The sequence below is a fragment of the Ptychodera flava genome (assembly GCF_041260155.1).
Source record: "Ptychodera flava strain L36383 chromosome 3 unlocalized genomic scaffold, AS_Pfla_20210202 Scaffold_27__1_contigs__length_13241970_pilon, whole genome shotgun sequence".
NCBI classification, from domain to species: Eukaryota; Metazoa; Hemichordata; class Enteropneusta; family Ptychoderidae; genus Ptychodera; species Ptychodera flava.
This window is the reverse complement of record NW_027248281.1, coordinates 2,838,866-2,866,546: the sequence shown is the minus strand read 5'-3', so window position 1 is coordinate 2,866,546 and position 27,681 is coordinate 2,838,866. Positions and strand designations below refer to the sequence as shown.

Below are 27,681 nucleotides of genomic sequence, written 5' to 3'. Positions count from 1 at the left end.
ATTGGTATACTACATTTCGTTTATTTTACACAACATCTAGAAGCAGCTGATCGATGAGATTACTGGGTATGCCGTATGGGCTACTATCGAGAGCCCGACACACGGACATGGAAGTACAATTTTCCTCCCGTCCGACTGAAAAGTTACCCGTCTCGGACGGGAGGACGGGCGGTAGTTTCCAACGCTGTCTATACTGTCGTGATTTAGTGTGTTCCGACATCACCGACCGTCACTATATGATTGCGTTCGGAGAGGGGTGCACAAGAGGATGATCTTTCACTCAAGTCAACATTGTATGGGTTAAAAGATCAAGTGTTTGATCAAACAAATCAAGCAAGAACGATACTGCCATTTTCACCATAGATCCATCAACACTTCACCAACATTCTCTAGTTATGATCTCACGCAGTCACAATACCACCAAGATCTATATGCCCTTGGAGAAAGAACAAAAGAAAGAAAGCAATACCTAGACGATGACCTCACTTTTCGGTATGGTGACGTCGCGCAAAATGAACTTCAGGCATGTAATTGACCACACCGGGCCCCAACGACTGCTGCTCAAATCCCAGAAACCCACCACAGGTCTGAGCACAAACCGTTGCTGAGCAAAATTTATCACCTTATAGCTCATTGCAATACAATCGTCCACTCAACGGAAAAATTTGAATTAGTGGTTTGTTAGCGAAACAGCTCGCTTTAGGGCCTCTACACCGACTTTTATAGTTGATATTGGTGTAAAGCTTTAACCAGCGACACAGCTATGCGCATTAGGGGGACAAAAGACAGTTCCATGTAAAGTCGTAAATGCAAACCAGGACCTTGCAATAATTTGCATGTCTTTTCCCACCTACACGATTTCTTTCACCAAAAAATTCCAGTGGAAATACGTAACGACTCTCGATGCAAACGGATCTGTGAGACAGATAATCAACAGAATATATGTGGATGAGGGTAAATTGCGGAACCAGCTGAATTCAAAATTCGCAGACGATCCTTATTTATATATTTCATAAGGTGTTTTAACTTTACCAAAGTCTGGGAGAGCCTTTGGATTTAGACAGTACATAACAATAGTTCGGATCCGCTGACAAATGGCGATAAAGTCAACTTGACAATACTGGACAATTTCTCCATACACTGGTTGACTGAGAGGTGCTGAGGAGTGATAATGCTGTCGTGATCGGTATCAGCCAACCACGACAACTATAAATATTAATGCCATAAGCCAGAAACACATTATTCTTACGCCTTGAGATGCTACAATCCAAACGTTAAGATATAACTTTAGGAATCAAAGGTTAAGGTAGTTAGCGCCTCGAAAGTGAAAGACTTAAACTTTTGCTCAAACTTTCCTCAAGGAATCTTTCAATCATTCTCTTTCCAAATCAAGAATAAAAATTTGGGGTCACCGTGCACATTTTGGTACTAGAGAAACAAATCACCCAAGATTTACCAATATTTGAAATTCAAAATGGCCGCCATCAGGTGTTAACTCTATGGAGAAAAATTAAATTTTCGAATTTCGAAAAACTAAGCGGGTAAAAAGTTTTCTCACCAAGATCTTTAAAATGAGCCCCCACAAGTGGTAGAAAAGAATTGTTAAAGTTTGATGATCTGAATATCTGCTCCAAGGCGCGTTCTACCTTAAGAAGCTCCGTGTGGTGTGTCTCATTTGTCTTTTTATAACATCATGATCTGAATTCAAATGCCGTCGTATCATGCCTTTAAACTATGGCTTATGTTTAAACCGATCGCCGCATGGTATCGGGTAACATCACTCCTGTATTTTTACTTTATCTGGCCAAGGTCAAGTACACGTTTCTTGAGTGGCAGCAATGCAAAAGATCAAGTGAACAAATAGGCTTACGCGATATACGGAACGTTAAGGTGAGCGAGTGCTGAGGAATACAAAAATATGGACCAATGTACATCTACAAGTACGGACAAAACCGTTTGGATTGCTGTACTTGCCAATACTTATTGACAGTATAGCATGTCTGAAGCTACATCATCAATACAACCCAGCCAACCCGCAGATTTTTAAAAGGAGTTCAAATCTAAATTCCTGGTTTTGTTTTCCGACCACAACGAATCGAATATCGTATAATCTATCTGTTTTTGTTTTTCTTTCTCAAAGAGGATCAATAGGAAAACATTTCTTATATCGAGGAACACAGTGTTTTGAAAATCTTGGGTTTTTTGATTGTGAGATACTGCCGGGATGCCTTGTCATTCATTCATTCAGTCTGTCTGTCGGTTTGCCTCTCTCTCTCTCTCTCTCTCTCTCTCTCTCTCTCTCTCTCTCTCTCTCTCTCTCTCTCTCTCTCTCTCTCTCTCTCTCTCTCTCTAATGAGATTTTCACTTAATGCTACTTCATTGTCTGCCTCCCTGCCTCCATTTTGATCACAAAATTGCTTTTAAACTTGAATGAATTGCTAATGTACATGAAAAGTCTTAATTTAACACGATTGGAATTTATTTCGGATAATTGGGTAGTCATATTTTCAAATTTCTCAAAAGTATTCGCTGCTCTATAGCTGAATGTTGCAATATTACAAATTACTCATAAAAGAAGAGCTTACATTCGCATATTTAATAGGCTTTACTTCACTATCCAATTATCCCAAATTGGTCCCAATCGTGTTATTTGCAAAAGTTATATTTACTAATTTATTATAGACTATAGTCTGCCTCGATTACATCAACACCCCCTAAAAAACTTTCAAGTAAAGGATGACATTCCCTTCTTGTTAGAGAAACCTGGAAAAAACACTGCCAGTGACAGGGCTAATGAATATTGTTACTGTCAAATTTATCATTTAAACATAACGGCAATTTTGGAGGTTTGGACGGTGTATTTGGATGATTTTAAGCTCAGATGGAAAATTCAACTTGAAAATGAAGCATGTCATTTTGAAAATCCTGAAAAGCTTTTTTAAATCAAGTTAAACTATTCTGGTTCACAAGTGACCGTAATTCCACTTTAGGGATTTCTCTAATCTCATTGCACGGAACTGAATTTTTTGGAAAATAAGGTATTAGATCAAAATAGGAGAATAGAGAGGGTTTGCAATACATATGTCAATTTGATCAGATCATTCTTGAATTCGTAAAATTATTGGTATTTAGAATGAACAAAGTATGTTCATGTAGGGAGACCTGTCACGGTGAATGTGCAAACAAAGTAGAAATTTGTTCAATTTACATAGTTACATGTACTGTATTGAACATACTCCACGCTGTGCATTTGACGAAAAAATTAGAAACATTGCTCTGTGGATGACACATGTTGAAGTAATTTTTGGTCACAAACAATTTAAGAAATGCCAGTAATAATGATCATAGAAATAATGTCCATTAAATCAGCAAAAATTTGGAAAGGAACAAAAAATATATCAAGTCATGATAGAAACAGTTTGAGTTAAGAGGGAAACAATAAAGTGTAGTTTGGATTGGAAAACAGTTATTTCAATTTATCAAGACTACTTTCAAAATTCAAGATTAGTGATCATATCGTCCAGAAAACAGAAAGAAAGAAAGTCAAAGAATAACTGAAATGTGTAGCTTACCGATTAGAATGAATATATGGAGGCAAATTCTTTGAAGATCGATCGACATGATCTTTGCGGGGTGCACCGTGTGCTCGAGTCCATACACATGTCAAACGCATTCTGAACCAAAACATGGTTCCGCAAAACATGTGCGCTCGTGACCTTTGACACCCACGCATTAATAAAAGAGACAACATATCAGGTGTTGTGATGTAAATGGTCTTTTTGGAATTTCCAAGACTACTTGAGAGTTGTGCTGTCGGTCAGAACCAGGCATTGGTGATTGTCAACCAAGTTCAGTTCAATCAATGTGAGTAGCCAAGTACATGGTGTTTATTCAAAGTAACAAATAAGTTTAGCAAAGTCATGACAAAGATTCTATCTTCAGATTATTGTTGAAACACTTGCAGCTTCTGCCCCGATACTAGGCCCACTTGTTTGTTTTTGTACAAAAAATCATACTGTAGTTTTAGATTTTTTCGAAACAAAAGTAATGAAATGTGACAAAATGGTTCTGGGTTTTGTTTAATTGTTACTGAAATTACAACAATTGGATTACATCAAAATTTTATCAAATATTCATCGAATTGCTCACCAAACCTTCGAATCGTCAAGTGCTCCCCTATAGGCAGAGCAAAACTTTCAAGTCCCCCCTACTACCCCAAACAATTTTCGAAGCTAGCCCCCCCCCCCCCCTCCGAACTGTATTTTGTGAACGCAGCCTAAGCTTCACTTCTCATGCACTTCTAACTTCCTGTATGAAGGAGTGAAACTTTCCTCACACAGTCAACACGTTTACAGGGTCACCTTGAAAACAATCATGAAATGCAATAACCACACTCCTAAAGTGAACTGATAAACGAATACGCAGTGTCAGTTATGAGCGTACATGCAGGAGGATAAAACAGAGCTATTTGTGACATATTCCTACTCGTTGACTTAATTGATGAGCTATTATGAATTGCCTTTATTGGTTTTGTGTTTATACAGTAATGTATTAGCGGATTTACAATTGGGGCAACCAAAGAGTTATAGGAAAGCTATGTTGGTGCTAGACATCGCGTTAAAAATGTACAACTTCTAGTAAAAGATTGTGTGACACCTCTGGAAGTTTACTAAAAACTCTGATCATCTTGTCAGTAGTGCCATTGGAAACCTGAATACTTTTTTTAAATTTTCAGTTTCACGTTTATGATTGTCTTTATTTATCGCAGCTCCTTTTGTTTTGCTTTTTTCTCAGTAAGGCATTGCTGTATGTTACGGACAAACATAAGCGGTTGAGAAGTTTAGAATTATCGGCGTCTCACGCCATGCAATATCTTTGAACACAAACCGGAATTGTCGTCCAGCCGATTTCGGAAGTTTGTATATTAACACGTGTAATTGTATGAAACAGACATTTTGAGTGAAAGTGAAAGCTTTCAACAACCGTTATGATTTAATGATTTTGGTTTTCGCTCACTTGTCCTCACTTCTTTCAAGTCCTCGTCTCCTCACCAAGGAATTTCCGCACCGTCCTGTCTCTGCCACATCCAGGTGCGCTAATTATCAACAACCTATCTCTGAATAAATGTCTTATATCTTACATCTTAAATATCTTATTCTCTATCTCCTCTTTCCTTCAACTGACTTTTAAGTTTAAAAATTTGCCTGCTGGAATATGACTTCTGATGGAGATGACTTTCCGCCCAGCCGTCGGCCAATAATCTTCTTGCAAACAAGTTTTACCACGAACATTTTGGCAGGGATGCCCCATCAGTGCTGAATAAAGTGACAGCTATGAGAGGGGCAACACTTCGACCTAAGATTGACTACCCTCATTCTGGTTCGACAAATATGTGTACTTTGTGAAGTACAGTCAATTTGAGCAATTTAATACAGCTCCATTTGTAGTAACTTGTGAGGTATTTTCCAGTCCTTTCCCTCGGTTGTCCATTTTACCTAAACAAATGCCCTCTTCTTCTGCTCCCAACGACAAGATGTTCTCGTAACTTGTAGATACACCTGTATGTCAAATATTACTGTGGCCGGGACTGCGTTGAAATTCGTTCTTGGATTCATTTGTGAACAAAAACTGCAAGACTTTGCATTCCAAGCCTACGCTCAGGCACGGTCCCTCCACAAAAGTGGACTGTGGCTCAGGTTATTGTACGAATTCACAATGTACTTATTTTATAGCATACAAACGATGCAAATGCTATCAAAAGGTGCATTAATACTCGTTTTATGCTTGTAAGCTTTATCTCATGCCCGTTAAGCGTGAGAATGTACTTTCCCCACCCACAATAAACACCCGCGATTTTCCTGCTCTCTGATAGAGAAAAAAGAATTGTCCACCCAACCACTTAAGAAATAAACTCTCGAACAGCTTTTTTTTGCAGGAGCAGCCTTGTTAGTCTCCCTAGAACCAACACAGTGAGCTGAAGTAGAGATGATGCGACACTGAGACGTCGCGATATCCCTCTTGATTTGTATAAATTATTTCAACTAAATTAAATTAAACTAAATCATTAGGGACCAAGATAAAATATTTTCGTTTATTGTTGAATGAAATTGTGATGGCACAGCATGTGTGAATCTGTCATCTTAACTAGGCTTAAAATTCAATATTTTATCGGAAACGGTAGACAACACTTAGCCGTTGCCAAGTATTTCATGAAGGGTTTGAGTACATATACTCCAGAACTATTGCATAAATCGTGTGAGCTGTGAGTGCACGTGTGGGAACAGTTATCTATATTTTAAAGTGATACACATGATTCCATAACAGGAAGTTAAACACTGACATTTCAGCACAAAACACACAATATCAAACAAGAAACACGTAAATTGTTTACGTTGACCCATTCACAAGGTTACCGTATAACACATCTTTTTATAGCTAGCATCTTTTTTGAATTTATCTAGTTCTGTCAATTCCCGTCTCAAATTTCAAAATCTCCCCTATATTAACCATAATTAGGATGATTACGATTGGAACTAATTTGGGAGAACTGGATCTTTAATTGTTCAAATTTATCAAAAGTGTTAGGTGCCCTATAGCTGAAAGTTGCAATATCAAAAATTACCCGTGTGTGTGTGTGTGTGTGTGCGTGAAACTTGATATTTTTGTTAATTAATGAATTGTGGTGTAGACTTATACTTGGTTCAAATCTGTGAATAAAAAAAAATTCTCAATGTTATGTAGTCAAGTAACTTCAACATTTTGCTTCCTGACCATGATGTTGTGGAGTTATTGCAAGATTCCAGGAGAAACGTATTGCCAATCACAGCAACTCCATGCATAGGTACATCTGTTAACTAGACAGTTCACCTCTCACAAATATGGAGAATGTAGGTCTGTACTGCGGAATTTTAGTCAAAACATTTCATGTTAAAGGTAACATCAATCCACAGAAAATTACCTAAATGAATTAATTACACACTGACTTGAACCAAGTCTAGATCAGACAAATTCATCCATCAATAATTAATACTGTATTGTACATACTGAGTTGTGTTGGAAAGGCCAAGACTTTAATAATTTAGGAAGATGAATAATAAACAATAAACTTGTATAAAATTGAAAAATGCTTTCAAAACTTTTGTCAGATGATGAGATATACTATACAATAAATTTCAACAATGAAAAAATTGAATAGTTTTTTTGAGAGGCAAAATTTCTTGGTTTCTCAAACTGTACAATACAACAGTAGCAAAATATGCAAACGTAAAAAAATGCAATTTTAATACAAGAATGTAACCTGAATGCAGTCCAGCACATCATTTGCAACACAAAGCAGCCTATACTTCATCTCAAAGGCAGATGTTTTAAGCATGGTACAAAGGCCAAACTCAGTAAACTGATTTTACTGCAGATTCCCTGTGAACCAAACCAGTGGTCAGACCGTTGAGGGCACATCAGTGTTGGGTAAAAATTATCAGCTGCAAAGCAAACCAGGGGTTCCGAGAGTCTACCTGTTTACACTGCATGGATCCATATTTTCACCGACACTGTTGTCATGGCAGTTCAGAAGGGTTTGATAACAATATCTGATTGATATGTAACATGTCAAATGGTTAACTGTTTGCAACAGTAGGAATTGGAACAGAAAAACAATGTATATCTCCTTTGATGGTCTAGGGTCAAAGTTCATACCTAATGGATAAACCGTGGTATAAATTTACCACAAATATTGTCTAATATACTGTGAAATAAATGCTTAACTTTTTGTGTGAAATCTGAGGAATTTCATTCTTCCAGACAATAAATCTTTTCATCAACCATTCAATGTTTGTTGGTATAATAAAAAGATATGTTCATTCTACAATAAATGACATCACAGCACTAACATGGAAGGTCAATGAAACATTTTAGCTTGGACGTGAGTAAATTATCAACTCTTTTTTCAAAACATGCTACAATGTAAGTCCCTGAGAGTTTTATAAAACTAAATGTCTAGTTACTCAGGTACAGATCATTGAATAGAAACAAACACTAAAGAGTTTTCATGAGGTATTATGTAGTAAAATAACAAGAAAACTAACTCTGCATCAAAACAGAAAATAGGAACCAAATGATAGCAGGGAGACAATCACTTTATAGCCACCTCAAATAGTTGCTGAATATTTTAGAATTTCTAAAATATTTTTCGAAAGCAGCAAAAGTTCTGTAAAATGAAATCCCTAGTCTTGTACCCTGTGGCATATTTTAAGTTAAGGTACCTAGATTTGACACATATCAAATCATACTGGTATTTTTCACCACAGTGTATCTTGGATCGCCTTTTTGCAATACCAATAATGATGTAAAGAGATTATAATTTTGTCGTTTGAGTCACATGCATTAACTTTTCTGGAGCATTACAAATTCCTGTCATAATTGTCATTTAACCAGGATTCAAAAAATATTCTCCATAAAATTAATTTCTTTTGCAAATTCTGTCTTCAATCAGGTTCTGATTTTATTTTGATTGAGCTCAGTGGTGCAATCATTTCGGATTCTCCTGAAGACTCTGTTGTCATGGTAACCTCTGTTTTGATGGATGTCTCAAAAGTCCCATCCTTGTTTAATGCTGATTTCACGGCTTGTTCAATCACATCACATGACTTTGGAAATTCTTCATCTTTCTCATTTACAACGATGTTTTCACCTCCAACATTGACGACCACCCAATTGTTATTCTGGATCTGTGGGTTTGGATTTTCACGAAGGTCAACCAAATCTTTGTTATCTGTCCAGGCTTCAACTTTAATTTGATTTTGACCATCTAACCTGTCTTGACTGCTGCTTGGTGATGATGTTTGTATGATGTTATTCACTGATGTGGATTGCACTGGTGTATTTGTTGATAAAGTGGGCATAGCAGAACTTATACTCATTGCTTTGGGTGTTGTGGTTGGGTAGATGGAGTCATTAAAGGGATTGCTTGTAGGTAATGTAGCTGTTTGGATTTGATCAGACTCTGATGGGTCTAAGGCATACTCCATTGCAATCTTTTGCATAATGCTGTAGATTTCTGTGGATTGTACTTCTACATTCTTTAAAACAGTGTCAGCGGAGCTGTCTGTAGCATTAATTTTCATGGCTGTGTTGGATGACTGTCTACTTGTATGGCTGGTCATTGCCTGTGGCTGTTGGCTGGTGTTCAAGACTGTTGGTGTATTGCAAGTCACTGTGTTGGGCTGAACAGTAGCATTGAAAGTGCATGGCATGTGTGTACTGGCTGTCATCGTGTTGGTCAGTGTGCTAGTACTGGTCAGTTTCTGTGTTGAACAATTCACTGCATTGCATTCCATGGCTGTGACGGACAACTCTGTGTCTTGGCTCCTCTGCACCATGTTGGATGATTGTGTGTAAGTCTTCAGCATCATTGTGTTGGGTTGCACAGCTTGGTATGATGGTTGTGAGTATATACTACCAGTTACTATGTTAGGTGTTATGCTGAATGGCGTTGTGAGTGTAGTGTTGGTCACTGCATTGGTGTTTAAAACTCTTTGATTTGCATTATTGACAACACTGCATTGTGTCCTTGAATTTGATGATTGTGTGCATGTAATGTTGGTCATTTTTGTAGGCTGCATAATGCTGTTATTTGTATTGGATTGAGTGAGAATGTTAAAAGAGTTTGAATGTGTACTGATGGGTGTTTTATTGGGTTGCATTGGTATGATCAATGAGCTTGAATGTATACTGCTGGGTGTTGTATTGGGTTGGATGGGTGTGATCAATGAGTTTGAATGTGTACTGCTGGGTGTTGTATTGGGTTGCATGGGTGTGATCAATGAGTTTGAATGTATACTGCTGGGTGTTGTATTGGGTTGCATGGGTGTGATCAATGAGTTTGAATGTATACTGCTGGGTGTTGTATTGGGTTGCATGGGTGTGATCAATGAGTTTGAATGTATACTGCTGGGTGTTGTATTGGGTTGCATTGGTGTGATCAATGAGATTGAATGTATACTGCTGGGTGTTGTATTGGGTTGGATGGGTGTGATCAATGAGTTTGAATGTATACTGCTGGGTGTTGTATTGGGTTGTATGGGTGTGATCAATGAGTTTGAATGTATACTGCTGGGTGTTATGTTAGGTTGCATGGGTGTGATCAATGAGTTTGAATGTATACTGCTGGGTGTTGTATTGGGTTGCATGGGTGTGATCAATGAGTTTGAATGTATACTGCTGGGTGTTGTATTGGGTTGGATGGGTGTGATCAATGAGTTTGAATGTATACTGCTGGGTGTTGTATTGGGTTGTATGGGTGTGATCAATGAGTTTGAATGTATACTGCTGGGTGTTGTATTGGGTTGCATGGGTGTGATCAATGAGTTTGAATGTATACTGCTGGGTGTTATGTTAGGTTGCATGGGGGTGATCAATGAGTTTGAATGTATACTGCTGGGTGTTGTATTGGGTTGCATGGGTGTGATCAATAAGTTTGAATGTGTACTGCTGGGTGTTGTATTGGGTTGCATGGGTGTGATCAATGAGTTTGAATGTATACTGCTGGGTGTTGTATTGGGTTGCATGGGTGTGATCAATGAGTTTGAATGTATACTGCTGGGTGTTATGTTAGGTTGCATGGGGGTGATCAATGAGTTTGAATGTATACTGCTGGGTGTTGTATTGGGTTGCATGGGTGTGATCAATAAGTTTGAATGTGTACTGCTGGGTGTTGTATTGGGTTGCATGGGTTGATGGTGTGATCAAGAGTTTGAATGTATACTGCTGGGTGTTGTATTGGGTTGCATGGGGGTGATCAATGAGTTTGAATGTATACTGCTGGGTGTTGTATTGGGTTGCATGGGTGTGATCAACAAGTTTGAATGTGTACTGCTGGGTGTTGTATTGGGCTGCATTGGTATGATCAATGAGTTTGAATGTGTACTGTTGGGTGTTGTATAGGGGTGCATGGGTGTGATCAATGAGTTTGAATGTGTACTGCTGGGTTTTGTATTGGGTTGCATGGGTGTGATCAACAAGTTTGAATGTATACTGGTGGGTGTTGTATTTGGCTGCATTGGTATGATCAATGAGTTTGAATGTGTACTGTTGGGTGTTGTGTTAGGTTGTATGGGTGTGATCAACGAGTTTGAATGTGTACTGCTGGGTGTTGTATTGGGTTGCATGCCAGTGTTTAGGACAATGTAACTACCAGTGTTCATGGTAGTTGATTGCACAGCTATGTTTGATGAATGTGTGTATATCACACTGTCTGTAACACTGAGTTGCACCGCAGTATTGGATGTGTGTGCAAGTCTGGTAATTGAACTTGATGGAATGCCAGTGTTCAAAACTGTTGGTGCTGTGTTACTCACTACGATTGGTTGTATAATTGCATTCATGTTTACATTTGCATAACCCACAGGTATTTGAAGACTTGGAGTGCAAATATTTCCTAAGTGCGGTGTTTGTACGGTCGTATTGACAGGCTGGTTGAGAACACAGTTATCACATTGTGACACTTTGCCTGTCATGGCTGCAATAACTTGTGACAATGGCACTAACACAGGGGCTGGATTCCCTGCACTGGAAGTCTGAATCAACTGATTTGTAATTCCTGATGGTATAGCTTGGCTGAAAACATTCAATGTGGGATTGATCTGAATAACCTGGAATGGTCCATTGGCACCCTGGAATGTCATCGGATTGACAGTTGTCTTCATTCCAGTGACAACATTCTGGATGGTCTGACCAGACACCATTGGGTCAATGCATCTCATTCCTGTATTTCCAAGATGAGAGCTGGTCTTTGGAGAAATCTTTGGCATCACTTTGTTTGTTGTTTTTGCTTTCTCCATGGTAGTATTTGGAGAGAGCTGTACATCACTGGCAGTGGACTTTCTCAGACTATGAGTTGTCATAATAGGAGTCATGGTGGATACTACTGTTGTTGTTTTCACAATGTTCATTGGTTGATGGATTGCACTTGATGACACACTATTGCTCATTGGTGGATCCACTGTACCTGTGACAACACTACATGCAGAATCTGATGATGTCACTGGTAACGCTGTTTTTACTTTCTTCATTGGTGGATGGATTGCACTTGATGAAAAACTGTTGCTAATTGGTGAATCAACTATACTTGTAGAAAAACTACATACATAATCTGATGATGTCACTGGTAACGCTGCACAACTACCTTTCCGTACATCGACTTCATTTTTCTGCATTTGAGACCGTACATGTATCCGTTCGGCAAGAAGTTTTCTACAGCGCTGTTGTACATTGTCCATTATTGGATGGACTGCACCTGTTGTAACACCATCTTTCATTGGTTGATGGATTGCACTTGATGACACACTATTGCTCATTGGTGGATCCACTTTACCTGTGACAACACTACATGCAGAATCTGATGCTGTCATTGGTAAGGCTGCACAAGCACCTTTCTGTGCATCAACTTCATTCTTCTGAATTACAGACTTTACATGTATCCGTTGGACAGGAAATTTTCTAAAGCGAAGTTGTACATTGCCTATTGTTGGATGGACTGTTGTTACACCATCTTTCATTGCAAGATGGATTGCACTCACTGAATCATTTTTATTGTCTGAAGGGTGAATCCAACTTGATGAAACATCATTGTTCATTGGTGAATGGATTACATCATTTGAAACACTGTTGTTCATTTGTGGTTTGACTGTACTTGTTGAAACACTACAAGCAGAATCTGAAGATGTCACTGATAATGTTGAATCAATACCTTTTAATGAATCAACGTCCTCTTTCCAGCTTTCAGGCTGTTTCTGCAAAGCAAGTAGTTTTCTCAGGCGTTGTTGTACTTGTTTTGCACCCTGCTCAGCAAATTTCAAACGAGGGAGAGATGGAGACAGATTGGAATTCGGAATTGAAGTTTGGTTTGAATTTGCACAACTTGGTGGATCAAATGAATCCAGTTTACATAGATCCGGAGATGACTTGTCGATGAAACTCTCAGCCTTTAGTGACTCTTCTACTGCGCATGTGACTGTGTTGGGTAGTGATGTTTCTCTACAGGATAAGGGATTCATCGATGGCTGAGAGATGGTTGCTGTCTTGGTAGATGCACATGTCAATACATTCACAGCACTCGGTTTATCACTCACATTATTATCTTCCCTGCATATGACCATGTCTTTGCATTTATTGGACACTGACACTGTGTTTGAGTCGGTAACTGTAATCGCCATTGATGTGTTGGTGCTCAGAGTTTTCACAATGCTACTGTCAATGATTGTGGATGCCATATGATGAGCGTGGTCGACAGTGATAGGAGTTACTGGGCTTTGGTATGTCATCATCTTTGCATTAGTGCTATTGTTAAGTCCTTCAGTAGTTTTAGATCCACTCATGATGATATTGTAACTGGTACTTGCTGATGTGGTCATCAAATTTGCTGCAGTTGTGGGTGTATTCACAATATTAGGAGATGTGTATGTACATGTAGTGACTATTGCATGGCGCGGCATGGATTGACTTTGTATTCCGGTTGGTACTTCTGGTATAATTTGATTGCCCACTACTTTTACTACTTTGATCATTTGGGCATTGGTTGAAGGTGACAGGTTTCCTGAAGATTGGTTTGGGACGGAGACTGTTGTCCCCAGTGTTTGTACTGGAGCTATAACATTTCTTGGATGCATGTATTGAAATTTGTTTATTGGAAGAACCATGGCAGTGTTAACCAAGGAATTGCTACATGTAGTCATGGATACTGCTGCTGTACTGTTGACAGATGAAATTGCATCTTGTCCTGCGGATATCATTGATGTCATCATGGGGAACTGCAGTATTGCTGGCTTGCTTGCAGCAGGTAACGGTACAGTATTTGTCAGATTGCACTGGCTTGGCAGTGCATTGCCAGTTGACATGTACATTGGGTTTTGTATATTGTACACATTTGCTATCGTGCTTTGAGTCTGTGGTGATGAAACCATTGTTAGTGTTCTGGAGTTATCCAGGGTGTCTGACAGACGCGTAATTGCTTCTTCATGCAGTCTTCTCTTGAAAGGTCTTTGCAAATATGGAGGGACTTTCCTCTTTCTATTTGTACTTGTGAAAACTGCCTCATTTTGCGATGCTGACACTGGCACACTTGGCAGAATTGTCTTGTACTTTAAAAGGACCTGATTGATTTGTTGTCTAGTATCGTATGGTTCCTGATGACTTTGATCTTTTCCACTTTGCAAATTATCACAGGTCACAGGATTATGACCAGCAATATGGTCTGCAGTGTTAGCATTCACAGCTATGTCCATTCTGCCTTCCATTGATCTGTTCTGTCTATTGTCATTCCCACATTGGGAGTCACTTCCAATGACTGTTTTGTCTAACTCTGCATTCTTGTACAAACTACCTGTATGTTCATTGACTGAGTCCAAATCATGTGATGAAGATGCATCTTTCTTATTGCTTGCCTGATTTGAATTCGTTTGATGGAAATTCGTTTTTTCCACAGCTGTGTTTGTCTGAGTTTCCAGTTTGTGAACTGGGAAAACTTTCATCATGTGTTTATTTGACACACTATTGTCATTGATTTCAACAGTTTCACCACACTGATCATGATGACTCACACTAAGCTGTCTCTCCACTTCATTCCCACAATGCTGTTTTCCTGTTGCATCTGGAGAGATGATAACAACATCTGGATCTGCAGGCATGCTGGTTTCTTTGTGTCTGTAACTGACTTCCATTGGGATTATTGACATGTCTCCAAAGTCAGTAAACCAATATACATGTAGCGATGCCAGCAATGTACACGTTTCACATGAATAGTCTCTCCAATCAATCAGTCAGACAACCACTTGTTTTCCACATCATCTTTGGACCGACAAATATCTGTGAAAGAAAAACACAGGAGAATAAATTACAAACATTAACAATACGCTGTTTAAGGTACAATGCACCTTGGGGACAGATATCAGGATTCTCAAACTTTTACTGTAACAATTCTTTTCTGATATACCACGTGTGGTGAAAAAATACTTTTGACCAGCTTAGTTTTTCGAAATTTGAAATTTTTTTTTTTCGCAATATAGTCAACACAGGGATGGTGGCCATTTTGAATTTTAAATATTGGTAAATCCAGGGTTATTTGTTTCTTTAGTACAAAACTTTACATGGTGAACCCCTATTTTATTCTTGATTTAGAAAGTGAATGGTTGAAAAATTAATTAAGGAAAGTCTGCGCAAAAGTTTAAGTCTTTCACTTTGGAGGCGCATACTACCTTAAGCAATTTGCAACTTGTTATCTAAACTGACTCCTTGTGAATTCCAAATTCTGATAAAGATAAACTAAAATATAAACACTTAAATAATAAATAAATGTAATACAGACTAATTTGTTAAAGCTGTAAATCTGTACCTCAAACTCATTGTTTACTTGTCTATTTATTATTTAATTTGTTTATTATTTATTTATTTACCCTTTTAACAACCAGATTCACTAAAGTGATTATCAGTTAATAGTTTTCAGGTCTCACAAAGGCATCATGATTACAGAAGAAATAATGAAAACTGAGGATTGCCCAGTGCCTTGCAGTGTTTTTTCTATCAACAGATGAGTCATTTGCAAGTGACTTCATACTCGAAATATATTAAAGCCCCATTACCTGTACGTTTTTTTCTTTGATGAGATGGTGTGAAATCAAATGTATCTTATGTATGAATGCTTACCGTAGTGAGGCCTCTAAATGTTTTCAAACATTGGTGATAATTGCATCACTTGGATTGTAAAAATTAATTAATTTTCAGTTGAAACTCAAATACAACTGTTGCAAATACATGTGTAAGCATCTGAGTTTAATTGACCAAATCCATCACCAATTACTAAAATACTTGTACAGTTAGAGTTATATGTGTACTTCAATTCAATTTACTTGGATTTTAATATCCATTTGATGGTGTTCAGTTTTGGACATGTTGTTCTTTCATCTGAAATGTACCATATACCACACTCTCTGTCAGTGTGTGTTGAGTAATAAAAGATTGATTGATTGATTGTAGTGATATTTTCAAAGACAGTACGGCTTGATAATGGGAATCTAAACATCTCTCAAAGGACTAGATTGTATTTATTTGTTTATGTAATATTTAAAAAAGATACAGCGTGTAGGCTTTAAAAACATTGATCAATGCCTTTTGGACATTACTACTTCACAAGGTGCAATGGGAATTGAAAATTACTTCTTTTGTAGTCTCAAGAGGGCGCTGTTCAGAAATGTGATTGATATTGCAAAGAGCATGTCAGTGAGATTGTATATGGAATAAATTGTGACAAAATGCATTATTGATGTTTAAAACTGTACTTTGTTGATATTTACTCTACGTAGGATTAGTCTTCTGATTCATGGCATATACATCTCACTATCACAGTTCATGATTTATCTGCCCGCACAGAGATATAAATGTAGCAACCAGAGAGGAAATACAACTCAACGTGGTCATTCAATTTTTACCTTTTAAGAGTTTAAAGGTCAAAAAGTCAATACCAAGTATGGACAAAGAAAAAAACCTTCATTATAAGAAACTAAGTATTAATTCTAATCAGAGTTGACCTTTATCAAGATAACAGAGCCACTCATGTACATGTCGATGTACAGACATCTATTTTTGTGAACTCTATGCAAACCACCAAGGTGTTTGAGGGTTTGGAGAGCTATATGATCACTTAGATTATCACTTAGATTATTAACTCCTAATTGACTGAGCACCAAGAAATATCACTTTGTGTTTCTCATTGTGCATTATTAAAACCAAACTTTCACTCTACCTACATACATGCAGCAAGTGCTGACTACTGAGGGGGCTCTATCATTAATTCATGGACCATTTGCTTCCAATTTTTCTGATTTGTTATCCAAACTCGACCAATATCAGTGGTGCATACATTTGAGATTTGCCCCTAGTAGAACCTTTTCCTCAGTGGGGCAGCAAAGTTGTTTCATTGCATGCATTAAATAACAGAGTCAAACAATGAGAAGCAGTATGAGCTTACACTATGTACCCTGCTCCACTGAGCAATGGTGTTGAGGGTATGCAACAACAAAACTTGTTATTCATGTAATAACAACACTTCACAGCTAATCATGTCCTGAAAAAAGTCTAGCCTTGACAACTTTCTATTTATGCAAGCCACACATGAACGTTTATGAATGAACCTTTGTCTCCATGCAACAGTCATTCCAGATTATCATGACAGGTACTGTTATGCAACAGATCACATATATCTACTAGACTTTACATGTTATTGTTAGTACCAGTAAAATAACTCTACTGCCATTACTTGTGTAATAATTTCAATAATTCATAAGCATACACTCTCTACAGTGAATATGAAAAGTGTAATTTGCATTTTAGTATTTTCCCTGCCAGACAGATTGTAAAATCATTTCAGTGCTTCTCTATTATTTACCAAAAATACAGCTGCTTTCACCATGCCTGACTGGTTGTCTGGAGATTCAGTGTTTTTAACATGAATTTCAAATGTGTCAAGTTAAGGTTCACTATCACTCGTCTTGCTGATTTAATGATAGGAGATTGTTCTTTATGGATAGCTATCTCAGACACACTTTGCATATAAACCTTTATTTTAAATCAATGGAAATAATGTGCATGATGTGCCCTTATCCTGCCAAGTTTACATGTCAATTGCTACTGTACAAGTTCAACTTGGTTGTAACTACAGGCATAGCATATCCACTTTGTTGTTTGAACATTTAAAGGTCACTGAAAATGGAAATAATGTAAACATGACTTTTACTGACTCAACCCACTACAACATACTATTGTCAAACAGTTTAACACCTGTCACAAGATGGTCAATAGCTCTGTAACATAATTTCAGACTGGCTGAAAAGGTGTGGGAAGGGTCAGAGAGTATAGAGAAACACAGACACACACAACATATGCCTAGGTTATATTTGAATCGGTCAAAAGGCCTATAATATTAAGTAAATAAAATTGCAAAAAATCTTGAAGTACATGTATAGAGGTTGAACTACACACAAAAATAGCTAAAACAATTTGCGACTCAGTGATGACAAGCGTGAACTCACAACACAGAGCTATTCAAAAGTGCCTAATCTTTTCGTCTTGGAGTTTCAGAGATAGCGGCAAGTACCATAGCAGAGGAGACTACTATGTAGCTGCAAAATTGTAGCTCTACAGTGAGGCAGTCGATTATTTTTGTTTTTACGACCTGGCTCACCAGTAGAACTACAATGCCGAAGGCCCAGGAGAATTCAAAATAAGCGTAACACACATGTTGCGGCATTTGGGTGTGAAATCCCATATATTTACTGCAGTTGGTTGTACCGATTTATCACTGAAGACTAAACACTATACTACACTAATCTTGTCATTTATGGGGTTTGGTATTTGTTCAAACATGTCGATCGCGTTTCATAAGCATTTCCCGGAGCTACATTTACCATTACCAACTTTCAATAATGGGGGCTCCAAGAAACATGGATGCCCATGTTCATCAATAGGGCCTTTACAATGTAGCTTTGTAGTGCTGTACTGGTGAGCGAGGTCGCAAAAACCAAAAATTACCGACTAACTCACTGCAGACAAGTTTGCAGCTACATGTACAGAGGAGACTTGCTTGTAGACTGAAGTCTAAGTAGAGCCCAATACATGTAGCCAGTACTGATGTAGCTGTGGAAAGCTTGATGCATGCACATACCGGTACAACTGGCTGGTGTGTTGCACCACTTGTAGTGTCAGTGTCTGGTTTATAATGTATGTGTGAAAGCTGGCTGGTTAAAATACAGTGTTCTTTGCTACTTTGCAAGGCTGAGAGGGCAAGGTGATCCTTCAGATAGAGTAGATAGGTGTGGGTGCCTAAATTAAGGAATACTGACTTTTATACGTCAAACACCATGTGCACAATCAACAGATGATGATACAAGGTGCACAAAGTCGATAGAGTACAAATACCCAGGCTGTCATGGGTATAATATTATCATCACTGAGTACAACCACCTGTCATCCATAATTAAAACAACTTGACCTCTTGGGTAATTCAAGATTTTTCTAACTAAAATGTGTTTGACCATTTGTCAAGGTTATGCTTAGTAAGCACTTAAATTGTAATATCTTCACAATAATTACTGCTTTTCTCAGATTGGAAAAGTACCATACATGTACATGTAATAAAGAAAATGTTTTTGTTTTTTTCAGTGTTGCCTGTAAGCATTTCTCTTGGTAGTAATTTTCTACTAGCTGCTGGAAATTTCCCATCTGGATGAGATTGGAACAAGGCTCCACCCAGAGCTACATGTACACTAGAGGCATCAGTTTTTAATAAATGGTTTACTGAATTCTGGGAGTCTTAATCCTGGCTCCCTGCTTAACATATGTTTCAAACCCTGAAAAGTTCTTTCTTGTAACTCACTCCACTGTACTGTCTTTGGTTGACCCTTGCATGCCAAGTCAGATTGTGGCAAAATTTGGCACAGATTTCCTGTAATAGCCCGTCAAACCTGGAAATGACTTTACTTCTGTCAAAGTCTCGGGACATTTTGCCTTGACTATTGCCTGTGTTTTATCAGACATGGCGGTTAGCAATCCTCTATCTACCGAAACATGTGCAAGTGTATGCCATGACCAACAAATTGTAGTGACAAGAAGCCAAAATAACACTTACAGTGGTTGATTTGGCCGTTTAATTTGCATCACGTACTCTAGACAGGATCTGTCTTACAAGATTTTCATCCCAGGTAACAGAGCTTGTAAGAATGTCATCCAGGATATTAACATCATCTACTGTAGGTGAGACAATAATCATTACACAATTGAACGTTGAGGGCGCAGTTTTTAAATCTACCGGTATGTGGTCGATGAAAATACTTGTACATGTAGGTTTGGCTCATTACTGCTCTATACTGACTCAGCATGTGGACAAGTTATAGTCCTGGTGGGATAATTGCTAACCTTGATGATTAATCTTGAAACCAACAGCCAACAGCTGTAACCTTTGATGATTTTGAAATTTTCACTTCATGTTTTACTTCAACTACTCCCCTAGATATCCTGTTGAGCTACATGTACCGGTATATGTATACAGTCAGTGTTTTTGCTAAGGTTTGGGAATATCGGTAAATTATTTGGGAACCCCGGTAACATTGCTGCTGTCCCTCAATCTGATTGCATTGATATACCAAGGGGAACCCATGGTAAAATGACAGGGGAACCCCGGTAACATTTACCGGGGTACCGGCCTTAACAAAAACACTTACAGTATTCAGATTGCCAACTCAGCTTGTACATGTGTGAATTGCACTGTTATTATTGACACGTGAATTCTGGCTTGGACTAGAAGTAAAATTGTTACAAAGTTAGTTAACCTCACACAAAGGTTATTGTACCAGGTGATCATTGGCACAACAAGATTTCAATTTCATACATGTAAGTCATTATGAATACAAACCATTACCGCTATTTAGCAGCAACTGCACTTAGATGTTAATTATGTTTTACAAGGGTCACCGTGTTTATGAATTCTGGACAAAAATAGGAATATTTTTGAATTATATTAAGAATGATGAAGGTAGTCAGTATGTACATGTAACGAAGGAACATGATGCAATGTGTCACAGTGACTTTTGAATATTATTTTTGACAAATTAGTTGAAGATCAAGACTTGTGCCGGTATTGTACATGTAAGTGGTATGCCATGATTGGAATCCTCTGGTGATTGTGTACCGCATATCACTAGCTTTATTTAACACATCGCTACACAGCCTTCCACGGATATTTGGCAATCATAATCCTGTAATGTTTGTGGTAGACCTATGACATGTATGAGGTTTGCAAATGATGTGGTTCTTGTGTCAGAGTATGTACATGGCCTACAACACTGTCTCCATTAAACTGTGTAATTTAAAGTATACAAAACAAATCTAATAATCGTAAGTCATGCAGTGTTTTCTCCATGAGTGAGTGCGTCATGACAAAATTCCCCACCTTTTTCATTAATTTGTAATTAAATCAAACACAAAAGTATGACATATTGCTGCTCTATTATTTATAGTGGCATTCCATACCATGGTTACATATTATGATGCAACATACATGTACATGTAACACACTTGATTTGAATTGATGGAGGATCTGTAAAGTAGCCACATTATAGTGATACCAGCCTCCTACATTGTACATCTAAAAGAAGGGTGTCATAAAAGCTGAAAGATTATCAATGAGAGTTTGCCTCTAGATTACAATATTGCACTTGAACTTGAATGAATGACATGTGAATGATGTTGGTTTCTAATTTAGTCAACATTTACTGGATGAAAAAATGAAAGAAAAAGGAGTTTGTTTTATTTGATATTTGATTAATGCTATAACCTTAATTTACAAATGCATGAAAATTAAAAATTTGAATCTGCATATATATTTACATAATTTATTGTAGACAAGTCCACCTCAATTACAAATGTACAAGCAAATCCCAACTTAATTTTAATTTTCATTCCCCTCTTGTGAGAGAAACCTGGAAAAACATTGCCAGTGACAGGGCTATTGAATATTGTTAAACAACAAAAATTTTGGAGGAATGATTTAAGCTCAGATGGAAAATTCAAAATGAAGCATGTCATTCTGAAATGCTTGAAGAGCTTTTTGAATCAAGTTACACTATTCTGATTCACAAGATGACAGTTCCACTTTGACCTACAGTACATGTATACGTACTGTCTGTTTATTGTTTACGGATTTCTCCAATATCACTGCATGGAACTGAAATTTGGGAAAAATGAGGTAATAGATCAAAATAGGAGAACAGAACGGGTTTGCAATATATGTCAATTTGATCAGATCAGTTCTTGAATCAGTAAAATTATTGATATTTTAGAATGAACAAAGAATGAGGAAGACCTGTTACTGTGAATGTTGGAACAAGGAGGAAATTTGTTTAGGTTACATGTTGATACAGATTAAGCAAACTACCGGTACTTGAAAAACATACTCCATGTTGTACATTTGAAGGAAAAATTAGAAACATTGCTCAGTGGATAACACATGAAGTAATTTTTGGTCACAAACAATTTAAGAAATGATTAATAATGATCATAGAAATATTGTCCATTAAATCAGCAAAATTTGGAAAAAGAACAAAAAATATATCAAGTCATGACAGGAACAGTTTGATTGAAGAGGGAAACAATAATGTGTAGTTTGCATTGGAAAACAGTTATTACAATTTATCAAGACTAACTTAAAAATTCAAGATTAGTGATCATATCGTCCAGAAAACAGAAAAAAGAAAGTCAAAGATATCAGGTTGACTAATTTTACAGCAAGTGTCAAATCGATGTTGATGAAGTTACATTTGTTTGGTATTTGACTGTCAATTTTAGAATTAAAAGTTACGTAGTGAAAGATTTTATGTAAAGATTGCCAAATAAAAGTTACCGACAGATACGCTGTGTTGAATGCTCTCATTGATTGAAGTCATACTACTGGGATCTTTCTTAGACTATCACATGTCTACAGATGTAGGAGTCAGATATTGGCCCAAACTGAAAACTTCAGTCATATATGGATTTCAGCCAACTGTAGCCATAACCACAACTGAACTGCTATGTACCAGAGTTTCCTCCAGGATGGCATCATCAGGGGGATTTTCCCCCTTTACCAGAAAATTTAGGGGGAATTTCACCAGTTCATGTGTTCTACTTACAAGTATCACTAAGGTGTGACTGGCAACTTTTCAAAGGGGCTGGTCCCCCTTGACAAATTGCTAGGGGTGCCAACATGTCAACAGAGGGGGAATCCCCCCATCCCCCTCTCAAGATGAAACACTGTATGTACCGGTACATGCACTGTAGGTTACCATGGTGAACTCAAAGAAATGAAGTACCGTCAACAACTGACAACACAGGCTTTTCAAATACTGAAAATAAATTTTAACCTCATTCAAATACAAATGTTGTTATCAAGGCCAGACACAATAGTACACAGTGCTATCATCCCCGCTAGAGCAATGAGGGCAGTCTTCTTACTCAAATATGCTGTCATTAAACTCAACTGTACAATATGTTTGGTTCCAACAATATTTTATTGGAGAACACACAGTGCCTTCAGTCCCAGTTGGGATTGGACTTGGCATATTCAGCTAATATACATGTACTATGTATGTAGGCCATGTTGTTTGATATTGAAACTTGACATATTGTATGTAAAATTTTAATGGACACTTTTTTGGTTGTATTTTCCTTTCTTAAATCCTCTCATGTTTAATTGGTGTTTTTATTACCATACTGCATCCATGGATTTGAAGGTTGTTATATCTTTTGAAATGACGCTGTACTTCACTCGCTCTTTCCAGGGATGACCCCTTTGGTTAAAAGTGGTTAGTCACCCTTGGTAGAACAAAAGTGTTTCCTTCATGTAAAAAGTGTAAGTCTTTGGAGATACATTGTATCATGGCCCAGAAATACAAAGAAGATTGATTTTTATGGAAAAGGATATCTGCAGGTATGAATCTTGACATGGTATGGATTATTGAGTAAATTCCACCTTTCCTTGATTTGCTTTGATTCGATTGACATTTTGAATGGACCATTTCCATGGTAACATATGAGTTTTTTTGTGACATTTGCGCACTCACAGATTTGTCTGCATAAACAGGCATGGAGAAAGTAGACAGCAGCCGGTAAAAACAACCGGCTGTCAGCTAAAATTTGCCGGCTATGAAAATTTAGATTTAGTAAAATATCAGGAAATTTTGCATAAATTTATGTACCCATATACTTCTTGTAACCGCCTGTACTTTTATTTTTGCCACCTGTCACTAAAATTGTCTACATCCCTGATAAAATACACTTGAATTCCACATTTCACATCTCTACATCTGAAAATAGTTGAGATGTGCATTTGTATGTCTAAAACAATAGATAATTTGACTACAATAGGGGCATTTTCAGTGGGAGGGATTCTATGTATTGTATTGGTGGGTATGCAGACCCTACAGAACAGTTTTTTGGTAGGTCTATGGGTGGGGTAGATTAATACATGCCATTTTTTATGCTTTTCAGTGCAACTCAGACAACTTCGGACCTTGTCAAGTACACTGCCTAGCAGACTGTACCATTACTTTCTAGGTGTGGCCGATGGATATGAGGGGCTGAATAGGCATGCTAATGGAATTCTATGTGGTTGGGAGGAACGAAAGGGTGGCTAATTTTCATGACAATAAGACTGTGTGATTAAGACAAATGAAACTGGTGAGAGAGACTATGGACAACTTTTCTGGTAGCTGACACCACGGTGGAGGGACCATGCTGACACACACCACAATTTTCCTGTACCTGTCACATGGCTACGAGTTGGAAAACACGTTTGCCTATAAAGTTCAACTATGTACTAATTTAATCAATCTTACAGAACTTTCTTGTGTTCATGCACATTGTACAAAAAGGGGGTTCTGCTTGACTAAAAAGGTTGTTGTGCGAAGTGAGGTGACAAAATAGCAAAAGACATTACAGGTCAATAAACTTTGCATGGAGTGAATATGTCTTTCACATCTTCAGAAAAAATATCACAAATTTTTCAATGGGTGGTCACTCTTTTGGCCTTCAGCAATTGTGGTATTCTCAAAGTAAGTAAAAAGAAACAAATGGTCCTATAACATTCTTCAATCCTCCAAAAAGAGATCTACCATTAAAGTAACAATTACTGCCACTAGCAGTGGCACACTACTGCTTGCCCCATCATCCATCCATTGGCGCACTTATTCAGCTCCTCACACCTGTCAGCCATCCCTAAAAAATAATGGTAAAGTCCGCTGGTTGCTTCTGTGGCAGCATACTTGACAAGGTCCCACTTTTGATGAAACAAAATGGTTTTTACTCCCTATGATAATATCTTTCTCAGTGTTCACGCTAGGATTTTTTCAAATTAGCCACAGTCTGCTGGTGTGGCTAATTCATGCAAAAATACTTTAGCCACAGCAAAAATTGACTAGCCATGCAAATATTTTACTCAAAACACAAAGATGTGCGACTGATGTGACTATGTTATTCAAAGTAAACAATGTTGGACGTCACTGGAACATTTCTAAACACACTTCATGAGCAAATCATTTTTGAGTCTCTAACTCCATGTGAATTTCTGTGTGAACACAATAACCCTATGCATTGGAAGCATTCTGCTCCTTGATACCCATGTAATATAAATTGTGGAAATAAATGAAATTACAACAACAGCAACAACAACAAAACCCACACAAAATAGCATGTCATGCGATCGCAGTGTCCAATGTGATGGTGGTTGACTCCTACATGCATGTGTTGTTAAAAAGCATGGACGGTCATGATGAGCGGACTATTTGTTGAAAGGGGTGAGCAAATATCACAAATGTTTACAAACCCACTACGTTTGATAAGATTACCGTACTGATGAAAGAAAGCAATAGAGGATGACAAATAATGGAGAATGGAAGTTCAAGTGTCGGAACTGCAAGTAAAACCAAACTTAGTTCCTTTTTGATGCCATATCCGACATAGCTGCTATGCCAGCCCAGCTATCTCAACGTCGCGATGGACGATTATTTTCTTTCTTGACAAGAGAGATTTCATCTGTCACAGCACGGTCCAAATGAATGATCTCTTTATTTGAGGAATTTCACTCATGACTACAACAAATTTCATTGCTATATTGTTTATTTTTATCTTTGAAAGGCCTGTGTTTTTAGGTGCTGCTACGGCTTAATCACTAGACCCACATCAGTTGAATTTTTACGTATGAGCTTGATGTCAAATTGTATGGATTGTTTGTTTTTTTGCCGAGATTAAATTCAAGCTGTAATTTCTTAGAAATTCAACTTCTTCATCCCAGAATTGCATACGTTCTTTGTTTTATGTCAGTAACATTGGCTCGGAAACGTCCGTCTCTGTGTTCATTTTGCTGCAGGCAATGCGTTTCTACATGTCGTTTGCTCCCAATCAACTTTGCTACTCTCCTCAGCTGCTAGCCCATCAGGTTAGTAGAGGTACCAAAAATTACTTGCCCAGCAGTAAAAACTGCTAGCCCGTGAGTTCAGGGTGGTGGATTTGCACACCCCTATAAAATATAAATTCCTATTCGGGTGAACGGAGTATTTGGGTCGCTCCCAGCACCCAGAAGTAATACTATAGTATAGTAATAGTGCAGAGGCGATCAAAGTTGAGTTATTGATCCAACGATGTGTCCAAACAATTTTGGGGGTGAAAAAGTCAATTCGCAAGCGTGGCTAATGACTTTCGAAAAAAAAATTCGCCAAATGAGTTTTATTCGCATTTTGCGAGTGTGGCGAGCGCAAGCGCGAACACTGCTTTCTGTTTTCATTTATTTTTATGTCCAATAGATACCTAGCCTCTTTTCTCAGGGTCTATGATATGATACCACACAGCGGCCGTTGTGTACCGGTTCACAAGCGACTGTGGATGAGATCCCCTTGATTTTGCAGGCCGAAAATCCGGGCCCGGGCATATGGAACGGACGTCCAGATCTGGGCACACCACAGTCCCTTGTGGTTAGGTACGCCATGGAAGTACAAGAAGACACGGTGAAGGCCCCGGTTACCGAGTAACCCTGTATCTGGGTTGCATAGGCCTTCGCCACATGCATAACAACAACAGGCAGTGAAGTACATCCTGGGGGGTCGTGCTTGCAACAATTATTAAGCGACTATGGGCACACCATAGATGTAGAAAAGAGCTTTTACATCATGAGCACAATAACAACGGCAGCATAGATCTTAGCCCTGCGTACAGGTCTGTGTGTTAATTCCTGGCGTTATACGGCCTGTGGTGGAGGCCGTATAACGCCGGGAACACACAGACCTGTACGCAGGGCTACATAGAACTATACAGGGTGTCAACGATAATCTCTACATTCCAGAACTCACCTTAATCGGTGCACGGAACTCCTTGATCAGTGCGGTATCTGCAAATGATCGGCAACTATTAATTCCATGATATTGATAATGAATTTGGTGTACGTTGACAATTCCAGTGTGTATTTCGAACTTCGAAGGCTCAAAAGAATACTATCGTTAGGTTGTCAATCAAAATACCTCCGTGCAAAGTTCCGGTTCACATCAGAAACCAACTCCGATGGAACACTATCCTGGATCATGATTGAACTGCTAGTAATTTCAACGTTGTTGGACGCTAATTGAACAACCACTCTTGCTGATCGCAGGCGGCCACCATCTTTAGGTCAAAGGTTACACTAACTCTTGTTGGACCGCCTAAGATATCTAAAAAAGTTACACTAAGTTGGCGAAGCTCGAAGAAGATACACTCGACCGGATTCCAACTCACAACGTACCCGGGTACTGCACCCAGTCAACTAGCGAAGACATCACGCTCGGCCAAATCCCCACCCTTTAAAAGAGTGGTTCAATAACCCAGCTATTGAAGTTATTACACTTTTTCTTGAAAGTTGGGGGCAGTAGGCATAGGCTTGAGTAGCAACTGGCAATCACAGTCGTTTGGAGAGCTATTCAGCGCTGGGACTATTCGCCCCATAGACGAGTGTATGGGCGAATAGTCCCAGCGCTGAATAGCTCTCCAAACGACTGTGTGGCAATGAAAAAACTTGCATACGTTCTGCTTTTAATTTGAAATCATGATTTATTATTCATTCGATTTCTAAATCAGAGATTATTG

At 38.2% G+C, this 27,681-nt stretch overlaps 2 protein-coding genes across 2 annotated transcripts; both read right to left on the bottom strand.

The window, feature by feature from the left end:
- Positions 1–8,480: 8,480 nt before the first annotated feature.
- Positions 8,481–9,602, bottom strand: LOC139126178 (uncharacterized). Its single transcript, XM_070692227.1, has one exon. It carries the CDS (start codon positions 9,600–9,602, stop codon positions 8,481–8,483), a length of 1,122 nt encoding a protein of 373 aa, XP_070548328.1.
- A 1,137-nt stretch (positions 9,603–10,739) lies between these two features.
- On the bottom strand, positions 10,740–27,248 carry LOC139126177 (uncharacterized). The gene is made up of 2 exons (XM_070692226.1): positions 26,916–27,248; positions 10,740–14,856 (listed from the first exon to the last, which is right to left on the bottom strand). The coding sequence occupies exon 2, from the start codon at positions 14,724–14,726 to the stop codon at positions 10,740–10,742; it is 3,987 nt and encodes a 1,328-aa protein (XP_070548327.1). The 5' UTR covers positions 14,727–14,856; positions 26,916–27,248.
- Between the last annotated feature and the right edge of the window lie 433 nt (positions 27,249–27,681).

Bases quoted from the DNA above. Each gene is read 5' to 3' on its own strand.
- LOC139126177 (XM_070692226.1), bottom strand. From the start codon at position 14,726: ATGTCAATAATCCCAATGGAAGTCAGTTACAGACACAAAGAAACCAGC.
- LOC139126178 (XM_070692227.1), bottom strand. From the start codon at position 9,602: ATGACCAACATTACATGCACACAATCATCAAATTCAAGGACACAATGC.